Below are 24059 nucleotides of genomic sequence, written 5' to 3' on the forward strand. Positions count from 1 at the left end.
GATAAAGGGAACCTAGAAATATGCAAAAGATGTGAGAGCAGTTTCAGCCGGGGTTAGATGACTCTACATGGTAGAATGGTAGCATGATTGTTATTGATCTACTTTCCTACAAAGTCCTCCGATGTTCTTTCTTGGTTTCCCAGACTAAGCGTGCGCACTTGGACATTTCCCTTGACAGCCCGGAATGAACGGCGAGGATAGATGAGGCAGCTGATAGGAGGCCAGATGGACCATGTACACCAAGCTCTATCGGCGCTTTGATTGACATCACAGTTACCACGCTGTTCTATTTCCAGATATCACAAAGCTCAGCAGGTGAAGATATGTGTCTTACGTGGCGTCGCCGTTGCTCGGGGTTTCAAGCAATAACCATAGCTTTCTGCATGACATACGGCCGTCGTGGAATATCTGTGGCTCGACGAGGCTAGTCGAGCAACCCATGCATTTGCAGGTATTGCAGTCATTTGGTGAAACTTGTCTACAATGGTGTTCAAGGCAGTATAGAGTCCGAGCAGCGCGGAATACATGTTGTAGCTCTCATATTGGTCCAACGGGAAGATCATCGGAGACGAACTGGACCCTATTGAGATGTTGAGATACTTACCCAACAGTACTCATTTAATTCACATAGGTCATTGAATTTGAGCCTCTTCGACTCGGTCTCCATTGTTGCGGCCAGGATCTTGGGTATGTGTCAGAGGGAACAGTCGCAGCAAACATATTGTCTCACTCGAAATAACTCTAAAGTGGCGTATAGTAGAAAGAAATGCAGCCTATCTAGATGTCTAGTGAGTACTAAGGGGGGTACGTAACGTCTCGACAGGGTACATGCATACATGTCCAGGGTTGTTATCGAGCCTGAATTGGTGCCGGTATTCATGGAAGTATGGGGTACATGTATACGATCCGAGGCTTCCTGTACACTTGCTGTCGTAGGACTCAGACCCGCGTATTTCATTATCTCATTACTTGTTCCAAGTGTGTGGCGCTGTTCTTGAATGGTGCGGTTTGACCGAAGGTGAAGATAAAGTTACATCTGCTGGTGGTCACATACTTCCTGGATCCTAAACATGCCTCTTTCCAGTGAAGCTGGCGAACTCAACAAAGGACTATGACTGTCTATGTGTGCTGCATCTCCCAAATGTAACCCGAGGCCTACCGGTTTCCGGGACCACCGGCTGTTCTAGAATTAAGCGGCCATTGACCTGGCTATCCTAGTTGTTCTTAAGAGGACAGTATGTAGAAGTGTGAATTGTAAGTGATCATGGTAAGTAACTTGAATGCTTTATCACGAAACAGATCAGTCATCTCCAGTTAGCCGGGTGCATTAACATTTGCTAGTAAAACTCGAGAAGGTACTTTGGTGGCATTGAGAGATCAAAGAGCAACTGGTAACACAGCTTTACCAAGCTCACTGGCCCCAACTGTCTTGGTTCAAGTGTATCTACGGATCATAGCAACCCGACTTCGCATGAATCGAATGAACCCACCAAAAGAGCTTATATAACATGCTTGTGGCCCTTCCGATTGAATTAGCACGCTCGACGACTGAATGATATTCGATGTACCCAGTGAACTTGACAGATCCATTACCAAGCCATATAATATTCATTAGTCTGGTTGATAAGCCACATACAACGAGGCTCTACGACCAGTTGGTGGAAGTACATCTCTAACCGCCGAGTAAAGGACGCAATTTGGGGAATTCGTAGAGAGGACCACATCGACGATACCGACGGTAGGTCGAGACTAGGTACTATCCATTCTTATTGATCGTTCACACAACCAACGCTCCTGCAGACTGCAGACTGCAGACTACATCAACGTGTATGCCCCAGATACATGGCCTAATGAGGCTTAAATACCTCAGTTTCTCTTGAAATTGACTTCAGTGATATTCTAAAGGCATCTGCTGGCTGCTCAGAATCCCAATTTCCTATCATGACAAAATCCAAACCTAGGTAATGCTAAATCTTTCAATTAGAGATATATTGACTGTTCAAGAGGAGGATTGGAGGCTGCGATTTGCGCAGGAATCACTTGTCATCCTATAAAAATAAATTACTTAGTCTAGATCCCAACCCGGGTCCCGTTCTTGAGCTCTTTGTGAAACGCAAAGCAGCCATTGGGAGATAACCGGAAGTTGCCATATTTCAGGACAAGGGGTGCACAGAACCCCCACCAGACCTCGAGGCAAGTCACCTGTCTTGTAGAGATTAGAGAATACAAATCTCGACTAGGACGTTATTTCTGATCATCTAGTTAGTAAGATGACCGAGATCCCATGGTCATCCATGTACCGGGTAACGGTCGATTCCAAATTTCCAACAGTTCCATGGTTCTCCACTGCTTAAAGCAACGTCGGACCCATCGTACCTGCTATCCAGATAAGTACACTGTCTACGGAGTTACGTCCTACCATGTACCAATCAGGTGACGAATCTTCGTCGCTTAACACATTTGTACCGAGCGCGTTCTCGGCATCAGTCTCAACGGACTATGTAATGTTCCCCGTGGACTCGGTGCCTAGCATTTGTTCCCCTTGAGTTGAGGTTGGGTAGGAGATATCGCCAACTGGCGAGACATCTGCCATACAGCGTGGCGTTTGCCGCACAATAACCTACACAGTTATTATTTCTAGAAGTTGCTGGCAGTTCTTGGCTTTCCATAAAAGTCGGCTTCCCGCCATTTATTCCTTGGAGTTCATGTGAAACGTTGTCTTGCACACGGGGATTCCGGTGTCCGAGTATTGTTGTCGGCTCAGGGGTGTATTGAGGCAAATAAAGTCACTCAGCTCGAAACCTATCGATGTGCCAAATACTAGAACATGACGAATTGCATTGTTTAACAAGGGGCTTGGACCTGAGAGATGACATACAGGACTCCATATTCCCCGATTGGAGCATTTATGTTAAGGGCTTCCCGGCAGGTTGGAGATCTATCGGCCACCATCAAGGTTCTTAGGTCTTTAATGTTCTCCCGCTATGTTCAACTGGAATATTTTCTAAGCAACTCCAAACTACCCTGGTATCCATATTTATCTCTCTTCGCTCGTATGTATTGCCTCTTTCAAACGATTCCATAACCCCATGTCTATTGAGCACCGTAGCGCTCACGGTAATCCTTCAACCGCTGAATCTCGGCGGCGCCAATCTTATCATCGAGCTTCTCAATCAAGTCGTGGAGACCGAGGACTGACCGGATGGGAATTTTGTCACCAAGGTCACGCTGGGCAACGCCAATGGCGCTCTTGGTCTCGGTATCGCTAACACGCTCCTCCCGATCCAGCAGGACGACAATACCAGCAACAATGCCGCCTTCCTTCTCAATGATACCGACTGCCTCACGGATTGCGGTGCCAGCAGTGATGACATCGTCCACGATGACAACCCGCTTGCCCTTGAGCGAGGCACCGACAATGTTTCCACCCTCACCGTGTGCCTTGGCCTCTTTGCGGTTGAAGGAGTAGCTCACATTATCCCAGGTGTTCTTGCCGGACAGTGAATCCCGCACAGCAAGCTCGTTGGTGACAGATGCGCAAATGGGGATTCCCTTGTATGCAGGTCCGAAGATGATGTCGAAGTTGGGCTGGGCGGTGCCATCAGAGTTGGTAGTGACAAAAGGCTCGGCGGAAAGAACGCTGGCGTATGCGGCAGATGAGGCACGCAGCAAAGGTGCGGTGTGGAGGAGGGAAGAGGTGAAGAAGTAGGGCGATTCGCGGCCGGACTTCAAGACATAGCTGCCGAACGAGAGGACGTTGTTGGAGATGAGGAGGGGGAGCAAGGTGGACTTGTAGTCCTGGTCGGCCGAAGGGGGAGGAACAGTCGACATTGTGTGATGTTGATGGTGTTTTGCTATGGTGGAAATGTCCAAGAGTCAACAGTCAACCTGTACAGTCAAATTGCGAATCGGAGTCGAATCCACTGATAACGAAAATTTTGCCGGCCCTCTTTTCTCGATAGAGGGGCAAGGCGGTATGGCTTCATAGAGCAGCCATACGCTCTGAGTGCTTGTTTCAAAGCCATTGAAGTCTATTTTGTAATGTATGTTATATCGGGATGTAAATAAATCAAGTTTATTGGCTTGGTTTTCTAGAAAATTATGTTCTCCTTGAACAAATGCTTCCCAAATTCTCCCCTTGGGAGGAAAGCACGTGCTCCGATGGCCGGCCTTCCCCGCCAAATGTTGTCCCCCAATTCTGCTGACCGGCTCCCTCCCTTCCTCACTCCCCGTTGAGCCTCACCTTTTCTTTGCTCTCCCTTTTCCTAAAAAATTTGTTGTATCTTGCCATTTTTTACCCTCGCTTCTAGGCACCTCATACCAGGTGTCACAGTGCACCAGGATTGTGCTCAACTGGTCCTAAGACGCAAGCCGAAATAGCTTGTCTCATCTGCATTGGCGTTCCAGTCCCACTAAAAATCCAATCAACTGTTGCTCCGGTACTCGGTATGTTTGTTCGCCCCTATGCAAGCGGGCTCAAGCCTTTGATCGCATCGATGGCTCTCCAGGCATGTTCCATATGCTGACGAAGATAAGATTGACACGGCACTATGCATATCCGCGAGAAACTTGCCAAGAATGAGGCGGAGGGAAAGACTGGAATCTCTTTTGAGTTCTTCCCTCCTAAGACCGCTCAAGGTGTACAGAATCTTTACGACCGAATGGACCGCATGCACGGGCTGGGTCCCTCTTTCATCGACATCACTTGGGGCGCTGGCGGTCGCTTATCGGATCTGACATGCGAGATGGTTAATGTGGCACAATCGGTGTATGGATTGGAGACTTGCATGCATCTGACTTGCACTGATATGCCGCTTGAGAAGGTTGACCAGGCCCTCCAGGCTGCCTACAAATCTGGCTGCACCAATATTTTGGCTCTCCGAGGAGACCCGCCACGTGACAAGGAGACATGGGAGGCAACAGAGAACGGATTCCGCTATGCAAAGGATTTGGTGAAATACATTCGGGAGAAATATGGAAACCATTTCGATATCGGTGTCGGCGGGTATCCCGAAGGTGCCGATGACAATTCCGACGTGGATCAATTGATCGATCACTTGAAGGAGAAGGTCGATGCAGGCAGCTCTTTTATTGTGACTCAGATGTTTTATGATGCGGAGAACTTCATCGAATGGGTGAACAAGTGTCGCGCCAAGGGCATCAATGTTCCTATTATACCAGGCATCATGCCGATCTCTACATTCAGCAGTTTCCTACGTCGCGTCAACTGGACGAAGATTCGAGTTCCCCCTGAGTGGATGGAGGCTCTTGAGCCAGTCAAGAACGACGACTCTGCAGTTCGAGATATCGGAAAGACTTTGATTGCCGAGATGTGCAAAAAGCTGATCGCTGCTGGTCTCAAACATTTGCATTTGTAAGTTCGGTGTACTAACTTTTTCCAATGCCGAACGCATGCTGATGATTTATCTAGCTATACTATGAATCTGGCTCAGGCGACTCGGTTGGTTCTTGAAGAGCTCGGGCTTTGCCCCTCGGATGAAACCCCGATTCAACGCGCGCTGCCTTGGCGGCCTTCCCTTGCCCTCAATCGGAGAACGGAGGACGTGCGCCCGGTGTTCTGGCGCAACCGAAACTCATCATATGTTGCTCGTACACAGACTTGGGATGAATATCCCAACGGTCGGTGGACCGATTCTCGTTCACCTGCGTTCGGTGAGCTCGACTCGTACGGCGTGGGTCTAAAGGGCACAAATGAGCAGAATATCAAACTTTGGGGCGAGCCAAAGTCGATTAAAGAGCTGTCAGACATCTTTGTCCGTTTCTTGACCGGCAAGCTTGACCGACTGCCCTGGAGTGACTCGCCAATCACGTCAGAGGCACACGAAATTCAGCAGGACTTGCTCAACCTTAACCAGCGAGGATTTTTGACAATCAACTCACAGCCTGCCGTCAATGGAGTCAAGTCATCCCATCCTATCTATGGTTGGGGTCCAAAGAACGGTTTCGTCTACCAGAAAGCTTACCTTGAGCTTCTGGTCCCCTCCAGCCTGATCGATGAGCTAATCACTCGCATCGAGAAGAACGGTGACTTGACTTACCATGCCACCAATAAGAAGGGTGAGCTCAAGACGAACACACGTGATAGCCCGAATGCCCTGACATGGGGTATTTTCGCTGGACGGGAAATCATCCAGCCCACTATCGTTGAGACTGTCAGTTTCCTGGCCTGGAAGGATGAGGCATACCTGCTGGGCGAGCACTGGTCTAAGTGCCATGACGTATCAAGCCCTAGTCGCAAGCTGATTCAGCATGTCATGGATGACTGGTACCTCGTCAACATTGTCGACAACGACTTCCACAGATCCAATGCTGTCTTCGAACTATTCGATGGTCTGGAGGTCCCAGACCTCGATGTCGAGGTCTCCGGCGCACCTTTGACTAACGGCCACGCCGAGCAAAATGGCGTTGCAGCCAACTAGACCAGTTTCTGTCAACCCGAAACGGTGGCTCTCCCCTACCCACCCTGGGTCCTTTGGTCCTAACTCCATCTTTGCGGACCTCTCATAACACCAACCCCAAAATTACCTAATTCAACATCACTGATCTCAACGATAACACAGCCCATACAAAACCTACTCCAACACATCTCGGGCTCACCCTGCAATGTCTTATGGCGTCATGTCTGAAGACCTCTCAACGATTTCTTCCTCAGCGTTTTCATTTCAACATAATGTACCGATACCCCGTCTCTTTTAACAATGGCGCTTCGTCGATCGGATTCTCTGTTTTCATTTCCAGGTCCATTTTTTCATACGTGCTCCCCTTCTAGACCACGTCATGTTTTTCCTTTCGTTATACACAGTCCAGAAGACTACTGCAGAAAGATCGAAGGACCGAGAAAAGAACTGGAAAGAGGATTCAACACATTCAACATCATCCTGCCCTAAGGGCCTGTTGTGCTTATCTGCCGTCTTGGTCCTGTTGGTTGATATCACTAAATAGAGCTCGCAGTGGCTATAATAATGGTTGTTGACATTTTTCCCTTCCGATCCTCTTTCCTCTCTTTCATCCTTCTCTCATCTTCCAACTTAACCAAACAGTCCCTGCTTCCGAGGTCACATACCACAATGCACTCGGTTGCAGCTTGTCAACGTCGGCTGGGCTAAGACCTCGGGGGTGATGCCTCGGCGTACCACCTCATGAGAAGGAATGCTGTCTGGACGATCTCTGTTTTCGCTTCACATTTGCATTTTGTTTCATGGTTTCGCGCAAAAATCTCCAGGATAGGCACATTTACCACTAGGATGACGGAGTTGGGATTGTTTCTGCTTTGCGCTTTCAAAGCGCACACTATACACGAGATAGAAGACTCGAAATCAGAGTACGACTAAAATTGAACTGGTCATCTCTCCCACTTCAACCTGGGAGAGCGAGTACCAGATCCATTACATCTCATCCACTGCAAAGTATTTGGCCATTAGAACGAGTTTTCCCAATGTTATACTATTCCCTAAGCGAATTAAGCAAAGCAAAGGAACAATGGCAATATAGAAGATCCAAATGAGCGCGTAGTTAATGATACGGCCGACATACATAGTAGGCGAGTAGAAGCACTCGAGACCAGGACAACAACCAAAAAGCACCGACAGTTGAATCGCTTCCCAACTCCAGATTTCCCAAAGACAATCTTGTACAAGCATCCCGCAAATAGCCACGGGTCATTATATTACATTATCAAAGCCCGACCGACACATTGAAAGGCCCAGGCAAAAGGCCTGACAAACCACACGATCCAGCTGCTCACAAGAACGACGTATCCAGCAGTGCGACCGATCAGCATGGCTGCGAAAGCAAGGATAAAGAGATAGACAACGGCCTGCAACAGATCTACCATAAATCGACTAATTGCTTTATCACTGCGAGCCTTGGGCCAGGTACCCGTAGCTTGGTAGCGAGACACTGCGGTGTAGATGCAACTGAAAACACCCCAGCAGTGACCTGCCATGCTGAGGGTGTTGTTGACGACAAACTTCGAGTAAGGGCTGCCAGCGCCCGTTCGCAAAGCTCTGTTCACTTGTGTGACGGCAACGACAAGGATATTGAAAACAAGGGAAAGGGCTAAGGGGCTGACCCCCGGCCCTTCGGAATCATCTTTGTCTTGGGAGTGCATATTGCCTAGGTCGGCATATACATCGGTGATGTTGGACTGTAGCGATTCCTTGGGGGTGCCAACCTGAAGTCCATCGAGCTCCGCAATTTCTAGTACTTCATCAGCGGTACGCAGACGAGGCAGGGACTTCGCTCGTTCGTCTTTCTTTGGTGGGGCTTTGACATTCTCTGCCTTAGCAACTGAGGGCCTTTCAGACAAGGCTGGATCTGCAGACTTGATTGGTTTGTTTAACTTGGAGGGCTTTGCCAGCGCAGAGATCTTTCTGGTTGACGTGGGAAGTTTGTCTGATTTGTGCGTCAAGGGAGGTTTCTCTGACAAAGTGACCCTTTTTGTCACAGGTTTGTTTGAGGCTTCCGATCCTGAAGGAGATAATTTGGATTCCATCTTTCCGGTTTCAGCAGGTCTGTTGTCCGTCGTGACCACTTTTGGCAGCGAGGTAGGGACGTTTCCCGAGATGGCTTGTGTATCTTCCGCAGAATGGAATGACCTCTCGGATCGTGAAGATTCCGAATTGTCCCGGGATGGAAGAGTTGGTTGAGGGCTGGGTGTTTGCTTCCGATTCGCACGCGGAAGAGATCCGGAGGCAGTCCGCAGAGACTCGGCCCGGGTACGAAGAGACTCGGTCCCGTTGCGTAATATCGTGGCAAGACTATCGGTGGGTGATCTCACGAGCCCGGAAGTACGGATGAAGCCACGGATAGTGTGTGACGCTGCCCCTGCGGCTCGTTCGGGTGGGCGATCTTGTACTCGATCTGTTTCTTTGTCGCCTTGTTCTTCGAACCTGGTGGATATGCTGCTGAGAGGAAAAGTGTGGGAAGTGGTCAAGGTAGGGCCTGTCGGCTTGGCGTTCAACTTCGGCAGCCCGGGCCGCAACCCTGATGGAGTGGAGATCATCTGAGCCTTTGCCCGGACGGCCTTGATGGCCTCGGCGGTTATGGTGGGACTTGTGCCACCAGGACGACGCAGCCCTTGCGGCTTTGGCGTAGAAGGGCTCTTGTCCGGTGTGGGAATCATAGTGCGTGTGATAGTGGGTGTGATAATGAACACATCGTCGTCCCCCCGACCTCCTCCCAGGCCCCCTGGCTGTTCGGTCGAATTGTGCGGGATGTTGGTAGGTTGGAAGTTCTTCTTGCCCGAGTCCTGAGAACATCTCCTCGGGATTTCGGTTGGGTTCGAGGGGCAACTCTGGTCCTGGCACATTGTCGACTGCTTCGGGCATTGGACAGGGGTCGTATTCCGAAAAGTTGTTGGCTGTTCTCGTTGAAGATTTGTTGTCTCGGCCACTCTGTGCATGATTTGTGGGGATGTCGTTGACTTCACTTCCTTTGTCGCCTTCTGCTTGTTTTTCTTGGAAGTTAAGGCCAATGGACGCGGTTGAAGACTGGCATCCTCTGGGGAAGCGAATGTGAGGATTTCGTCTGGATTCTTTTCCCCGGAGATTTCCCTGCACCCTAAAAAAGAACCGTCTGCATTTTGTGGATGTCGCTTCTCCTTGACTTTCGTTGGCGATTCTTCCCATATTGTGCTGATGCGGTTGTTTCCGATCTCATCTGGGCTGTAGTAGTGGTTTACTGCTTGACGCTGCGACGCTGCGCCAGCCTGGGGTTGAGGTTGAGCCTGGGGCTGTTGATAGGAAAGCTGTTGCTGTTGCTGATGCTGGGTTTGCGGCAGAGGTCGCGACAATTCATTGGAAGAACTCGGCGATTGATGCCCCCTCGTACGCCCCATCATACGTATGAAACTCCCTTGGGCCCGGGTTGGTCTGCCTGCCCAAGCTGGATTTGCTTTCGCACGATCCGTTGCGACTAGGCAGTGAATCTGGATCTACCATTTGCCCGCCCTCTCGGTGCACTCGTTCGATGCTCTTCTGGTATTCGGCAATTTGCTGAGCCGTCATCATTGGAGGGTTGGGGTCTTTCGCAGTTGGCATGTTCACAACGAATTGGTCTTCCCAGTCCGTCACTGAGCTGTCCTCAGTAGATACTGGAGAAACGGAAGGATGAGATCTAGGGCTGGAATCGACCGTCGTATCCGTTCTCGAAGACTTGTGAGGTGTATCTCCGGTGACATCCATGTTGATCCATTGATCGCCCTGTTTACGCCATTTGTTCAGGCTGTCCACAGGACGGGAAATGGAAGCATTGGATCTTGCGGCTTGCACTGGACTGCTAGTCGCAGTGCTCGGACTGGGAATACCTGATTGTACACCGCCTGCTCGATGGCTTCCCAGGTTTGTGGGCGTGCAATTCGTGGGCCTACTGCGTTGGTACGATATGCGTGAGATTGGCGATTCGTCATTCCGGCTTTCCTTGCTCTGGGCACTTTTCTCTGATATCGGGGACTCTTTCTCAAACTTGTCCTGAATCTTCCTCCAGCCTTGTTCGCGGCTTTTGTCGGAAGAGCTAGCTTGGTTACCGGGCCGTCGCACAGAGTAAACGGGCGTGGTTGGCTTAGGGAGTCCGGAGGGACTAGGCGTTTTGTTCGATGGATCGTTGTGACTGTCAGCCAAAGCCCTGGGCACGGGGAGCTTGGTAGGCTTTGATTCTTGGAATGTGTAATCAGACACGTCGCTTGCATTGGCATGGTCTGTTGGTCTTGGTAGGTAGCGAGGCGGAGTTGTTGCAGAGAGCTCTGTGGGCGTAACTTTATAGTCGGCTCGATATGCTTTGTATGGCCCTTGACGTGAAGGTCGTGGCGAGAGATTCACGAGGTGCCCATCTGGCAATTCCACACGAGTTCGGTCCATATTGCTTCAACAGCCGTTATAATTAGTATTTCCAATGCTCCTGCCAATGAGCGGTTCTTAGCCCATGCCGTGGAGAAGAAATGCAGCGAGTTGTTCAGTGCGCTGGTGGTGTGCTATGTTTGTGTCGAAGTCGGGGTCAGCGTATGTCGGTCGGCTTTAGGATGCGAGATTTGATAGACAACGGGGAGCGGGGTGATTGAAAACGACCGGCACTTGAGGCACAATCAAAGGTAATCGCGCTCTCAACACGTAAGGATAGTGTGCTCCCCGTGGCTGGTATGCTAGGTCGGTCATGAAGAATGCCAACCACCGGTGTGGAATGCCAGTTGAAATGTCCGGCCGCCATTTGGAATGGCAGTTTCCTGATAAGCGCACATGCTCAACTCAATTTCAATAAAGCTTCACAAGGATGTTACGAGGACCGAGAGGCAAGAGCGATGCCGATTCATCCACGGATGACGTGGAGCCGGCAGGACTGAATACAATGCGAAATTGATAAGACCAAGTCGAAAAAAAAAGAAGAAGACCAATCTTAATCGACAAGGAACAATAATACATGCCATCTTCCATCATAAGTTTGGGCGCCCTCCTTGGATGGGCAATTTGCATTCCCCGAAGTGGCGAACGTCGCGAAAGGTCGTGAGCCGGTCATCGGACGTGAAGCTGCATCGGTATAACGTCAATTCAAGGATATGTACGGAAGCTGCCGGCGGGGTGTGTGCTTTCCGCGCTTCGCTCGAAGTGAACTGCGCACCGGAGGCATTTGAGATTGCACGCTAACATGCTTGCTGAAATAGAATCTGGTCATTCATTCATTTTAGAACTGTCCCGTTTCTCGGCGAAAGTTGATGCTATATGATCTATTGACGGGGTCCATGCCTCCGGGCACGCTGCTTCTTTCAAAGGTTTCTTTTCAAAGGACTTGAATTCCGCATCATGGGGGTTGTGCCACGCTCCTTGTAAACAAAATCGCCGTTGTTTTGTAACCGGCGGTCAAAGGAAGTTGTCGCAGATTTCCGCAATGGAGAGTTTGCGTGACTGTAAACACCAAGGCTGCCTCCATCGCCTGTTGCTGTTGCAGTGGATCGGAACTGCGGCTGTCGCATCGTTGTACGGTTGTTCGTTCGGGGCATCGGCGACCCATCTCGAGAAGTGCTTGGGGTGTATGATGGTTGGCCCTGGAATATAGAGGAGATAGGAGTAGAGGATGTTTGGCGGACTGGAGTGAACCCTTCTGGGTCGACGTGCTTGAGGTAATTAGGGTTGGGACTGGTCTTAAAACCACGGTTAATGATGACGGCTGGGCTGTAAGTCTCGACCCTATTACATTCCTCCTCGGTCTTCGGTGGTTGACCGTATGGATCTGAGAACTGTGTTCCAACATCTCTCATGAGTGGGTGTGTCCGCGGTTGGACATATTTGGTTTCATATTCTTTGAATACCTCTTTTTGCACAATCTTTTGGTCCTTAGCTTGCTGAGTGTAGAAGGAAGATATGAACGACATCTGGACAGACAGGAGAACCGTCAAAATTATAGTGGTCACAATTGTCACACTAGGGCGTGGATCGGAAAGTTGCGTAGGGAGGAATAACCAGTATACCAAGACGTGCCCGGGGCTGAATAAGCAGAATAGTCGAAGGCATAGTGGCGAAGGATCCCAGATCGCCAGTTCCCAAACATCCCTTTGTGCGTCTGGGTGTGCTCTGGACTGCGCCGATTCAGTCGATAGGGCATTGGCGATGTATCGTAGAGGAGACGGCATCATCGGGCTTGATTCGACCCGCACACGCTGGGCAGACGGTGTCGCTGGGTTGTTATCAATTGAATTCTCGAATAGGCGATAGTGTCTCTTTTTCTGGAAAGTGTAGATTGCATTGGCCGTGGAGGCAAGGGCCATCAAATGGACGGTGAACGAAGCCTATGTAGAAAAATAACAGTCATTAACTTCCCATCCCGAATTCTCAAGAAATGCCAAAGCAAAGAACGGTGGTAGAAGAGGGCAGATAGTAACGTACAAGCCAACCAAGCAGGGACGTTCCCTCGTCGTCACCAAACACATCGTCGAAAGCCTTGCTGCCACCGGCGCGACTATTTGCTCGGGCGACAAGAAACACCACGTTGAGCGCGATGCCAATGGGCAAAGCCCAGTCCTTCTCTAGCTGATCCCAGTCACCACCTTCAAACTCTTCGGAGAGCCAAAGCAAAAAGTCGTATGGGTTCAGATGTGAAAGTATGCGCTCGGTGAGCGGGCGGCGGCGTACAAGTCGGGGCATGATATCCGAGGATGGGTAGTTGTAGTGGACAGAAGCTGTTCCTCAGCAGCTTAGTCCAGTTAAAGACAATGAAAGGGCCATTCAATGTGGCAGATGAGTGAAAGGCGATGGCAAGAAAGGAAGACAATGAAGTAAACAAATCGGACAAGTCGGAGAAATTGATTGCATCAGCTTATGTAATGGCGCTCCCGCCGATAACCACGGAGATCAACGAGCAGCTGAACCAGATCTCTTGTTTGCTAGACCCATCTCGAGCTGCCAGTTTGAGGAGTTCATTTGCAGAAGATCCCGGGTTGTCTTATTTTCTATCCCTAATATGGCGGCATCGGCCGCAACATACAAGGTACCTGATCTCTGATCAATGCAATTGCCTATCTGATGGCGTCGCTAACCTATCACCCCAGGACCGGCAGTTCCTTGCCGTCATTGGTGATGAAGAGTACCAGCCCTCCCTTCAACTCTTTGTTACACGAGAGAGCACCTCCAGCTAATCAAGTTCACCCCATATGCAGCTCCGTTACTGGTCTTTTGCTCGCTGGCATCGGGGTATGGTCCTATCCACTATTGCGTTTATGTCAAGTTGCTACATCTATTCGGAGTCACAAGCTGACCTTTTGTCATTCCTATAGCATGTTACCGAACCGCCGGAATCCCAGCGAAACTTCCTTGTGGTAGATTCTAAGACTGAGACGTCGGAGATCGAACGGGCCTTCCAGAACTTCACCCAGGAGAGGAAAGACATTGCTGTGCTTTTGATTAACCAGCATGTATGTCTATCCTACTTCACCCGCTCATGGCTGCTGAGGCTCACACTTGCTTGCATCATATTTGCTGACACATGCTTTAACCACAGATTGCTGAACGCATCCGTCACAGTGTCGACACGTTCACCGATCCCTTCCCGGCTGTTCTTGAGATCCCCAGCAAAGACCACCCATACGACCCGGAGAAAGATAGCGTTCTGAAGCGTGTTCGCCGCCTGTTTGGAGAGTAGCCGTGTTAAGACTTCTGTCCACGCTTTTGTCATCTAGCCACAGAAAGGGGGATTGGCTACGCCTTCTCGCTAGGAAGATACCCAACATAACGTAAATGAGTTCATATATCCTACGTTTGCCTCGAATGCTTCTCTCGAGGCCGCCACTTTTACCTGGCACAACATTGCACAGAAATTGAGACGACTTTGTTGTATATTAAGTCACAGAGGCTTTATCGAGTTCACAAGCAAGCTTCGGGTTCTTTCAGACGAACGATAGTAGAAGGCGATAACGAGATAACAATAGATGCAAGGACTGTGGAAAATGAAAAGCCAGACGATACCCGAGCGTGTTGTAGAGCGTTTAGGGTTTGAACAAAAAATGCAAGATCAAAAAGGTCATGAAAGGGGCGTGTACAAATCATTGCCGACCCAACCCCGAGGCAGGAACAGGGCAACTGGATATGGCAGTTTGGCAAATCGAACGATGCCACCCGGTGAGTGGATGCAACGCAAAGTCTAGATTAGACAGATTAGAAGTGGAAGACGATGTCATCTGCCTTGAGGCAAGTGACCTGCTTCTGTTCCTGATTGTACACATCAGCGAGCACGGAGTATTTGCCCTAGTAGAGGATGTCAGCTATCTGGTCTAAGACCGTTGTATTGATCCACGTACCGGCGGGATCTGCTTTGGCAGTTCCACCTCCTTTGTCAGGGTCATGTGGCCCTTCTCGAGGGGGCACTCTAGGTCCACGTTCTTCAGCTCATCGCAAAGATCAACAGTCTGCTTGATCAAGGTGATGAGACCCCACTTCACTTCCAGATTTACAGTAGCACCTTTCTCGATTGTCTCGAGCAGGGTACCCTTAGCGGCGATAGTCAACTTTTGCCCACTATGGCTACTGTTAGTCATTTCCATTAACTTGACAGAGCGATCCCAGTGATTAACATACGGTAGAGGCGGGTTCGGTGTCAAGTCCACCGACTCGATCTCCAGTTTGTAGCTGTCTGGCTTGGCACAGTACTGCAATGGGTTGTCGCCCTCGACTGGGAATTTCTCGTTGTCATTCGTTTTCAATGAAGTCTGTGTAGGATCGAAGAGAGAGAATGCGGCCGCATTTGCAAGAGGAGCCGTAAGGACCAACAGATTAGCCGCTGATAAGAACTTCATGGCGGTGGCGGCTGGAAATCGGTCGTTGGAGAGCAGGCGCAGATGATATATCCCTCAAGTATGTGCGGTTGAATATCGCTATCTCAGTGATACTTGTTCAAAACGTGCGGGTTGATGTTCAGAAGTGGAGGTCGAAGTTGGTGAGGAGAAAGAGTTGAGATGTCACTTGATGACGCCGCCCCACGTGATCTGAGGCCGATCCATACCGTTTCTGTCGCCTTATGATACTACTGCGCCTCAGGGGTGTGTACCTGCAGGGTGTGGCTGGGTGGCAAATGAATCACTTATCTCTTCTGCTTTTTCGAGTTTGTTTTCATATACTAGGTCAGATTCTCTGTCTATTGGCACTCTACGGAGCACAGGCAGCCAGGCTGGAGGTGATTCATTCCATGTGAGGTGGGGAAGAGGGTTGATTTGACCCACTTGCTCCAGTTCCTTCTCATGGATGATCGGCGCCGGAGTGCGGGTGTAAGATCAACAAACACAGCATCACAAACAAAGTACATGTTACACAACAATGTGCCGTGTATATCGGTATGCGATGGAGACTTTTAAATTTTTGGCAGGACCACTAGTTTAGATACGGTCGCATCTCTGGGTTCGGAGTAGTAGTAGCGCATGAAGAGGTCAAATCCCTCTTGGTTCTTCTGCTTGAAATCGAAGATATATAACGCTTGTACAACCAAAGTACCGTCAATGTCGAATCGGGCAGAGAGGATACGCCCCTGTCTTGGGCCAAACAACGAAATAACGAGAACCTAATAGTGGCATACTATTAGCACTAACTTATAATGGGGATCACTAGGTGTATACCGGAAAACTCGAAGTCTGCTTAAACTCGTCCTGGAAGAGACGGCACTGGATTGCATTAACAATCGGCCCAATCTCGCCATGGAGAAGGTTATCAGACTCGGCCACCGCTCCGGTGCATGTCATAAGCATAACATGCGGGCGGATTGTGTCTGGGTTCTCGGGGTCTTCTTGCCATTGTCGCATTTGTGCGGTTCTCCACCTTGAAAGATCGAGAGGTTTCGAATGCCCATCAGGTAAACCATATAGCATTCCTTGCGGTCCATCATGGAAGGAATCTTCAGCCCTAGATAAATAGACCTCATTAGTCAACTGGTCAATTTCTTGATAGTTATAGGTAATAGGGGAATATAGACGGGAGGAGGACCGAACTCACAAGATCGGATACCAGTTCGAGTTTCGCGCTATCGAAGAGGTATTATCGGTATCATGTTTCTTAAAGTAATCTTGGAAGATGTTGATATATCTGACAATTTGAAAAGTCGTCTCATACATATAGTCGGTGTCTGATAGCGGCCATGACGAAGACCAATTGAAGAGCGCGTTGAAATTGTCATAGTGACGGCGCCTAACTTTAGGAATCCCAGTGCTGTCGATCTTGTACGTGCTATATTCTGCCTGAGATAAAGGCTTAAAGTCGGGGAACTGTTGGTCATCTGTGACATTGATATGTTGGAGAACAACACCAAGTTCACGGAGGGCATCACAGTCATAAGAGACCTGGCTTTTCGATTCCAGCCCATGCAAGATAGAGTCGGCCTTTTCTTCGAACTTTTTTCTCAGGGCATCATGGTCCTGAAGCACAGGCGGATTGGCAGGTTTAGAAATCATGATGGCGTGGAAACGCGTCGACATTGGTTAAGAGCATTGGTTAAGAGGGCGATAAAAATGTGTAAGAGACTGAGAGACTGGGAGTCTGGAGAGCTGGAGTATTGGAGTGCTGGAACGAATCTGGAAACCATAGTATGTCACAATGACCCACTCCCGAGGGGAGTTTGTGCCATAGGTTGGAATATAGACAGGAAGATGAGGAAAGCAGTATATACGGCCAAGCAAGTACTAATACGTTTCTAGACTATCCATGCACAAGTATTGAATCAGACGCCAGCGTCATAACAGCCGGACCGGTGCCATGGAATCCCCAATTTACTAGCGACCGCCGCCTGCGACTTGGCAGTGACAGCACAAGGCTCTTTACGCAAATCTCAACGATAGCGATAAGTGCTCTGTCTGTACTGGCGTGAACTCAGCAACATCTACCTCCACTGCTTCTGTAACGAGTGACGACCATGGAGGCAGAATTCGGAGTCACCCTTGCGGAGGCTGAGGCGCAGCGGAGCTCTATAAGTGAAATCCAAGCAGTACGTTCTATCTCTTCCCTATCCGCTCCTGAACAATAGCAAGTGAATAAAACGCTATATCATGAATAGTTGGCAGTACTTGTAGGAACCTCTGGTTTAAATACGCATACTGCGTCAAAGGCCCGGGAGCAGCGACAACAACGATGAGTGCCGGCCAACTAAGACCGGAATCGCCACAGACTGCGTTTAATACCACGTTGAAAGTAATCTCAGGAGGTCGCATATACAGTCCCTCCCAGTGAAAGCAATCGCGCACAAAAGCTACCGCGCATAAAAGCAAGGGCCACCACCTGAGCCTGATCATAGCACTTTCATCCAGCCATACGTACCTCACAATTAAGCGAACGCTCACACCGGCCTCCACAAAATAACATTAATAATGCTAAAACTCCTTTCCATTGCATCCGGCTCCGGACTTGCAAGGTACGGCCTACAGTGATGGTGGGCCATGGAGACTTTTCGGCAGGAGCAAGAGTTTGAACATGGCCGCATCTCTGGGTTCGGAGTAGTAGTAGCGCGTGAAGAGGTCAAATCCTTCTTGGTTCTTCTGCTTGAAATCGAAAGTATCTGACGCTCGTACAATCAGAGTGCCGTCAATATTGAATCGGGCGGAGAGGATACGCCCCTGTCTTGCGCCAAACAACGAAATGACGAGAACCTAATAGTGGTGTGATTAGCGGTAACTTATAATGGGGATCACTAGGTCTATACCGGAAACGTCGAAGTGTGCCTAAACTGGTACTGGAAGAGACGGCACTGGATTGCATCAACAATCGTCCCAATCTCGCCATGGAGAAGGTTATTAGACTCGGCCACCGCTCCAGTGCATATCATAAGCATAACATGTGGGTGGATTGTGTCTGGGTTCACAGGGTGGTACGGGTTCACGTGGTGGTACGGGTTCAGAGGGTGGTACGGGTTCACGTGGTGGTACTCCTGCCATTGTCGCCAAGTTAAAGCTCCCCATTTTGAAAGACCGAGAGGTTTTGAATGCCTAGTAGCTAAACCATATAGTATTCCTTGTAGTCCATCATTGCAGGAATGCTCGGCCCTAGATAGACCCCATTAGTCAACTGGTCAATTTCTTAATAGTGGTAAGTGGTAGAGGAGTATAAAGGAGGACCTGACTCACAAGATTTGATACCAGTTCGAGTCGGGTTGCTCTAGCGAAGAGGTAATGTCGGTATGATCTTTCTTGGAGTAGTCCTTGGGGATGTCAGTATGTCTGACGATTTGAAAACCCTCCTCACATATAAGTTCTGTCTCTGACAGTGGCCATGACGAAGAAGACCAATTGAAGAGCACGTCGAAATCGTCATAGTGATGACGCTTGGGTTTGGGAATCCCAGTGCTGTCGATTTTGTGCGTGCTGTATTCTTCCTTAGATAAAGGCTTAAAGTCGGGGGACTCTTGGTCATCCGTGACATCGAAATGTTGGAGAACAATGCCCAGTCCACGGAGCGCATCACAGTCATAAGAGACCTGGCTTGTCGATTCTACGCCATTCAATATGGCGCCGGCATTCTCTTCGAACTTTCTTCTCAGGGCCTCGTGGTCCTGCAGCGCAGGCGGATTGACAGGTTCAGAAATCATGAATGACATGATGGACGGCGTGAAAGCGCCAGATTGGTTAAGAGGGCGATAAAAATGATGGAGACACTGTGACACTGGAAGATGTGGAGATGGAGAGGTGGAGAGCTTGAACGAATCTGGAAACCATAGGTAGGTAGTAGTACTGTGTATGTCACAATGACCCACTCTCGAGATAAATTTGTGTCATTGGAATAGAGACAGAGGGACCAATGAAGCAGTCGACTAGGTTCCTTGGTATTGACGAATGGAATGCACGAGAGCATACTTTTCTCTGTCTAGAGTCCATGCATGACTTTCCGGCATGGCGCTTTGAGCTTCTTGATGGCCTCACGTTCGCTGCCCCCCATTGGCCGTGGTCATGAAGCTAGGATAGTCACCCCACCTGCTGCTTATCACACCGCTACCGCAGTTCTCAATGAGATCTGGCGTCTGCGTTTTAGATGAGATAGTGAATGAGTGAGATCGGCGACCATTGGGGGATACCCGTAGGGGTAGGTATTCGATCGGACATGCCTTCAAGCATGCGAATACGTGCGCTTCCATTGCTCAAGAAGGCTCTGATCCAGGGAGCCAAGCTTCCAAGACGTCATTTCCTGAGGTTGTGCAGTAGACGTGCATGGGAGACATTATCATACGCTCCGGGTAAGGAGAGTCACCACTGCCTTGCCCTTTCCCCATGCGGTTTTGATACCGTCGATGGTGATCTGGATAGTATAATCGGTGGATATTCCCTTTCGCACGCCTAGGTGGTTCGTGGGTGTAAGCCAATGGTTTCTGCTACGTAGCTAATCCGTTGAGCCGAGATGGCCCCGGGACGGGGCCTACGAAAAGGGTATCATTCCATGGTTGAAGATACTGGATCCCGAAATGCCTGGAACGAGCGGGAACCCTCGCGGAAACAAGCGAGCAAAAGCGGAGGCGTCCCGGGTTGCCTTCTTCCCAACACCGCTATCGGCGAATCTATCCCGACACAGGTCAGTTTCATTGCTGTACCCACGCCAAACTGAGTTTCCAGCAATGACCGCTCGAGAGATACAGGAGGCGACGGGAGGGGCGAAAGCAGGGAAATCACCCGGAGAAGACGGTATACCGAACTCTCTCTCGCACAAGCTCATCGAGTTACCGGTGATTCTGGAAACACTGGTTCAGCTGTTCACCGCATGCATAGACACGGGCTACAACCCATCACCCTTCCAGCGCTCAATCACAGTTGTGCTCCGGAAGTAAGGCAAAAGTGACTACCAGCTCGTAAAATCCTTCCGACCCGTCGCGCTGCTGAACACGCTCAGGAAGTTCCTGGTCCCCCGGAGGCAGTGGTTGCACGACCGTTCTTGCCCATTTGACCAATCACCACAAACCCTGTGGGCCGTCTTCAGCGACCTGCTGGACTCGGCGCCGGCGCGACCTAGACACATTTTCCTTCACGGGTCGCGTTGTCTTGTAACTTGTTGCAACTTGCGTGCTTTCGTGCAGCACATCCAGTCGCAGGGGTCTTTGGTTTTAGTATGTCTGCGACGGAGGCGACGAACTTCTTCTTTGATCGCAGCGTTACATAGTTCTGGGGCTGGGGACCTGGAGCGGTTCAGGTATCATGCGAACGGAGACAGTGTGTGCTAACAGAAGCGGTCTCCTCCTGGCTCTCTCGGAGGGCAATGGCCAGGACCAGCTTCGCGAAGTATTGTACGTCCTGCCTCGACTGGACCCAATATGGACCGCATTGATGGATCTTTACAAACTCGCTCTCCCTGATGGGTGCCTTACGCTCATCCTTCATATGCTTGACGTAGCCTACCTTGATGGTTGCCTCGGACACGTAGAACTCGTCGCCATCCTGCGAGAAAAGGATGACACTAATGATCGTCTTAGTACATTATGCCCGTGAAGCAAACAGGGCTCATAGACTTACCGGCCGGGACGGGTGTGCTTCAGACTTTCCCTATCACTCAGGGCCGCGGTCACCATCTCAGCTGTCTCCTGCCAACTTACCTTCGGCTCATGAATTGCCCGCGCTCTGGCTTTGGCCTCGAGAATGGCCTGCATCCGACCAGTAGTGCTTGACTCAATCAGCCCGTCGGTCCTACACGACAGGCTAAGGACACTCGAGTTAATCTCGTTGGCCGCTTTTTGCTCCTTCACCTGCCGGAAGTCGAAGGTCAAGTGGACCCTGGCGGGGTTACAACTGATATCGAGGCCAGGATGGCAGGCGCATACTGCCTGAAGAAAACTCACAAGAGACATATTCACATGCTCTTCATTCATCTTATATGCCCTCTTCGTAGTGCTCTCGTGATGAAGCAATTGGACGACCTGATACTGCTGCTCGTATGCAGCCCAGAACATACCGATATCTGGGCTCGGTGCATCTCTCCGCTCCACTGCGCTGAGGTACCGGTCAAAGTCCGGAGAATTGTCTAGGTCCCGGTGAGCTTTGGCGAACCAGGTGCCTAGTCTGAGCTGAGTATGCGCGTGATGTTTGTCAATCAAGTCGAAATCTGCGTTTGGCCAGACAGTTTTGAGATGAAGGAAGTCTTCTTCATCCATCTCAGAGCCCGAGTTGAGCCTGAACTGCTCGTGGATGCTGGCGCCGATATCGACGATGATGGTTCCATTGGGCTGGGCTGCGGCTTTCCACTCCTCGACAGATCTAGGCAGGTTCTTCCCCGGTTCTGGCGGCATTTCGACACGCGTTTGGATAGGTGGGTATGAGGGCTGTGGATAAGGGCGGATTTCTGGAACAGAGAAGTTTTAGAATCAGATAAAAGGTAGTTTATTACAGAGTCAATTGGATAGAAGACAGTGTAGCTGAGAGTGAATGAGTAGTGAGTGAGAGTGTGAGGAGAGTTGGTAGGTGTGATCCCCAGGGCTGGGAATCATGTTATGCTCCTTCCTTCTTGCCTTCCCTTCCACTTCACACATCTCAACGCTATGTTTTCCTTTGCTACCTAATTCGCAACCTAGGTACCATTATCTTGTATATTGGGCTGGCGACACGCTAATAGACAGCTGTCTTTCACATCCTGAGCATTCTCGTCACCGTCAGTTCAACCTTGGCCTCAGACCCTCAGACCTTCCGTTCTGGGTAATCCTGTAGCCAATCGTATCTTCCTCGGACCGACCACCGCTGCACAACCTTTGCTGGTCTGATACACTATATCTATCCTAGGTACGTATGTTGCTCTGCATCACTCTGAATCCATCATTCTGTCTAACATCCCTATACGTCCGTTATCTCGACGGCTTTCTCTATCATGTTAATTGTGGTATCACCGAACCTCACGTCAATGGCCTTCGTACCTCCCTGTTGCGGTGACGAGGACTTCCGGCTTGCAGTGTTTCTCACCGAGGCTAACGCTAGTCCCGAGAACAAGCCTTCTCTCCGCCTTCTCTCCGATGTTTTTCTGGTCTACCGACCAACGTGGCACTGGGAAGGTCACTACTGGCTTGGGAGGCAAGAGGATTTCTTTAACTCTTTGCGTTACCTGGATAACCTCCTGTCCATTGAACACATCGCCAGTGACATCGTGGATAAAAATAGTATAACCGAGCTTGATTTCAGAGTTGGATACTCTAACATCAGCAGAATGGTCCTTGGTCGTTCTTCCCTTGATTCTCTGTCGCTTGCGGCCCTGATAGCTTCGTTCAAGGTTCTCAGGGAATTCCGATATTTTGCTGGAGGCAGAGTGGATTCGGGCACACAGTTCAATCCCAAGACATTTTTTAAAGCGATGTGCTGGCACAAAGACACACTTGAAATCCTGGATCTTGACGTCGCATGCCAAATGAATTTACTTGACATCCCATGTGAATTTAGGAGGGAGTACGCTATGGAACATTGGGAAAGCGGTCCTGACCCCTGGTCCAATTCAAGAGAGAAACGCCACGAATTTCTTTCGCAAGTACGGAGACACAATAAAACCCTGAAAGACTTTGTGGCCTTGAAAAGGTTGAGCTTGGGAATAGATTTGCTCCTGTACTTCGCCAAGGGCATCAGATTCGACCTGTGGGAACTACCTGAGGGGTATGAGCACCTACGCTTGATAGATTGTTTGCCAGATTCGCTGGAATATTTGTGCGTTCGGGGATACCACAAGGGCGAGAATCCAGATCACGATGAACATATGGATGAGTTGTTAGCCCTTTTCAAGTCTGGGTCATCTTCACTGAAGGAGATCGAGGGTATTGAAGAAACTATTCATGTCCCCGGCCCAGGTCATTACGATCCGGACCCCGTGCTATGGACCGAGCGCCCTCTGAACAATAGTGAGAGTGAGAGTGAGAGTGAGAGTGAGAGTGAGAGTGAGAGTGAGTGAGAGTGAGAGTGAGAGTGAGAGTGAGAGTGCGAGTGAGAGTGCGAGTGAGATTGAGAGTTGGTTTTGAGAGTTGGTTTTGAGAGTGAGGTTGAGATTGGTATTGAGAGTGCGAGTGAGAGTGACTAGTTCAATGCAAGACAGATGGGAGATCCCAGAAATTTCACGAGGCATGATTTACGAGAGAATAGCATGAGAGACCGGTGCCCGTCTTCTAAAACCAGCTCTTATTGAGACCGACTAGATCTACGGAAGACTATGACTGGGCTCCGGATATTGCCGCCATGGCTTTCAGAGACCATTCTTGTATTCACTCTGCGAAGTACAAGGGGCCCCTTGACTGCATGGAGAGGTGTCGTGACAATTCCATATTGTAATTGCGTGGTGAGCAATGAGCATGCCCAGGTGAAGCCCATACTTTGTCATCGGTTGACACGATTCAAATGCACTGCAGAGAATTATCTTAGGATAATCAACTTCAGTGTGTGTCGCGCTTCATAGGTTTCATCGCTCACAACCTTGGAAGGAGATTTGGTGTGAAGTAAATATGGGAATAGTCCTGACAACATGCCCGTGCTTTGAAGACTGTCGCATTCCAAGCTGGAGCCCTGGAGGTTATATGTGGAAGGGATACATACACCTACATCGTTTGCTCAATTATGAATATCAATAGGATATCCTTGAAGATGTGAT

At 49.7% G+C, this 24059-nt stretch overlaps 11 protein-coding genes across 11 annotated transcripts; 4 read left to right on the forward strand and 7 right to left on the reverse strand.

Moving 5' to 3' along the window:
• Positions 1–3093: 3093 nt before the first annotated feature.
• On the reverse strand, positions 3094–3831 carry N7515_007872 (orotate phosphoribosyltransferase; the record flags this gene model as incomplete). The annotated part of the gene is made up of 1 exon (XM_056668616.1): positions 3094–3831. One exon carries the CDS (start codon positions 3829–3831, stop codon positions 3094–3096), a length of 738 nt encoding a protein of 245 aa, XP_056518446.1.
• Positions 3832–4550: 719 nt separating this feature from the next.
• On the forward strand, positions 4551–6440 carry N7515_007873 (methylenetetrahydrofolate reductase (NAD(P)H) MET13; the record flags this gene model as incomplete). Its single annotated transcript, XM_056668617.1, has 2 exons — positions 4551–5374; positions 5432–6440. The coding sequence occupies 2 exons, from the start codon at positions 4551–4553 to the stop codon at positions 6438–6440; spliced, it is 1833 nt and encodes a 610-aa protein (XP_056518447.1).
• Positions 6441–7687: 1247 nt separating this feature from the next.
• Positions 7688–10877, reverse strand: N7515_007874 (putative NTP binding protein; the record flags this gene model as incomplete). Its single annotated transcript, XM_056668618.1, has 2 exons — positions 7688–9787; positions 9960–10877. 2 exons carry the CDS (start codon positions 10875–10877, stop codon positions 7688–7690), a joined length of 3018 nt encoding a protein of 1005 aa, XP_056518448.1.
• Positions 10878–11776: 899 nt separating this feature from the next.
• N7515_007875 (Nur1/Mug154 family protein) lies at positions 11777–13151 on the reverse strand (the record flags this gene model as incomplete). Its single annotated transcript, XM_056668619.1, has 2 exons — positions 11777–12796; positions 12894–13151. The coding sequence occupies 2 exons, from the start codon at positions 13149–13151 to the stop codon at positions 11777–11779; spliced, it is 1278 nt and encodes a 425-aa protein (XP_056518449.1).
• Positions 13152–13467: 316 nt separating this feature from the next.
• Positions 13468–14145, forward strand: N7515_007876 (H(+)-transporting V1 sector ATPase subunit F; the record flags this gene model as incomplete). Its single annotated transcript, XM_056668620.1, has 5 exons — positions 13468–13494; positions 13556–13590; positions 13664–13697; positions 13781–13918; positions 14005–14145. 5 exons carry the CDS (start codon positions 13468–13470, stop codon positions 14143–14145), a joined length of 375 nt encoding a protein of 124 aa, XP_056518450.1.
• A 512-nt stretch (positions 14146–14657) lies between these two features.
• N7515_007877 (ML domain-containing protein) lies at positions 14658–15295 on the reverse strand (the record flags this gene model as incomplete). Its single annotated transcript, XM_056668621.1, has 3 exons — positions 14658–14747; positions 14801–15017; positions 15078–15295. 3 exons carry the CDS (start codon positions 15293–15295, stop codon positions 14658–14660), a joined length of 525 nt encoding a protein of 174 aa, XP_056518451.1.
• Positions 15296–15846: 551 nt separating this feature from the next.
• Positions 15847–16960, reverse strand: N7515_007878 (uncharacterized protein; the record flags this gene model as incomplete). The annotated part of the gene is made up of 3 exons (XM_056668622.1): positions 15847–16053; positions 16109–16391; positions 16482–16960. 3 exons carry the CDS (start codon positions 16958–16960, stop codon positions 15847–15849), a joined length of 969 nt encoding a protein of 322 aa, XP_056518452.1.
• Positions 16961–17896: 936 nt separating this feature from the next.
• On the reverse strand, positions 17897–19068 carry N7515_007879 (uncharacterized protein; the record flags this gene model as incomplete). The annotated part of the gene is made up of 3 exons (XM_056668623.1): positions 17897–18124; positions 18178–18517; positions 18599–19068. 3 exons carry the CDS (start codon positions 19066–19068, stop codon positions 17897–17899), a joined length of 1038 nt encoding a protein of 345 aa, XP_056518453.1.
• Positions 19069–19862: 794 nt separating this feature from the next.
• On the forward strand, positions 19863–20286 carry N7515_007880 (reverse transcriptase; the record flags this gene model as incomplete). The annotated part of the gene is made up of 2 exons (XM_056668624.1): positions 19863–20033; positions 20098–20286. 2 exons carry the CDS (start codon positions 19863–19865, stop codon positions 20284–20286), a joined length of 360 nt encoding a protein of 119 aa, XP_056518454.1.
• Positions 20287–20641: 355 nt separating this feature from the next.
• N7515_007881 (uncharacterized protein) lies at positions 20642–21735 on the reverse strand (the record flags this gene model as incomplete). Its single annotated transcript, XM_056668625.1, has 2 exons — positions 20642–20909; positions 20966–21735. The coding sequence occupies 2 exons, from the start codon at positions 21733–21735 to the stop codon at positions 20642–20644; spliced, it is 1038 nt and encodes a 345-aa protein (XP_056518455.1).
• Positions 21736–22307: 572 nt separating this feature from the next.
• N7515_007882 (uncharacterized protein) lies at positions 22308–23369 on the forward strand (the record flags this gene model as incomplete). The annotated part of the gene is made up of 1 exon (XM_056668626.1): positions 22308–23369. The coding sequence occupies one exon, from the start codon at positions 22308–22310 to the stop codon at positions 23367–23369; it is 1062 nt and encodes a 353-aa protein (XP_056518456.1).
• Between the last annotated feature and the right edge of the window lie 690 nt (positions 23370–24059).

The sequence above is a fragment of the Penicillium bovifimosum genome, assembly GCF_028826915.1.
Source record: "Penicillium bovifimosum strain IBT 22155 chromosome Unknown utg000006l_segment0_segment0, whole genome shotgun sequence".
Lineage (NCBI taxonomy): Eukaryota > Fungi > Ascomycota > Eurotiomycetes > Eurotiales > Aspergillaceae > Penicillium > Penicillium bovifimosum.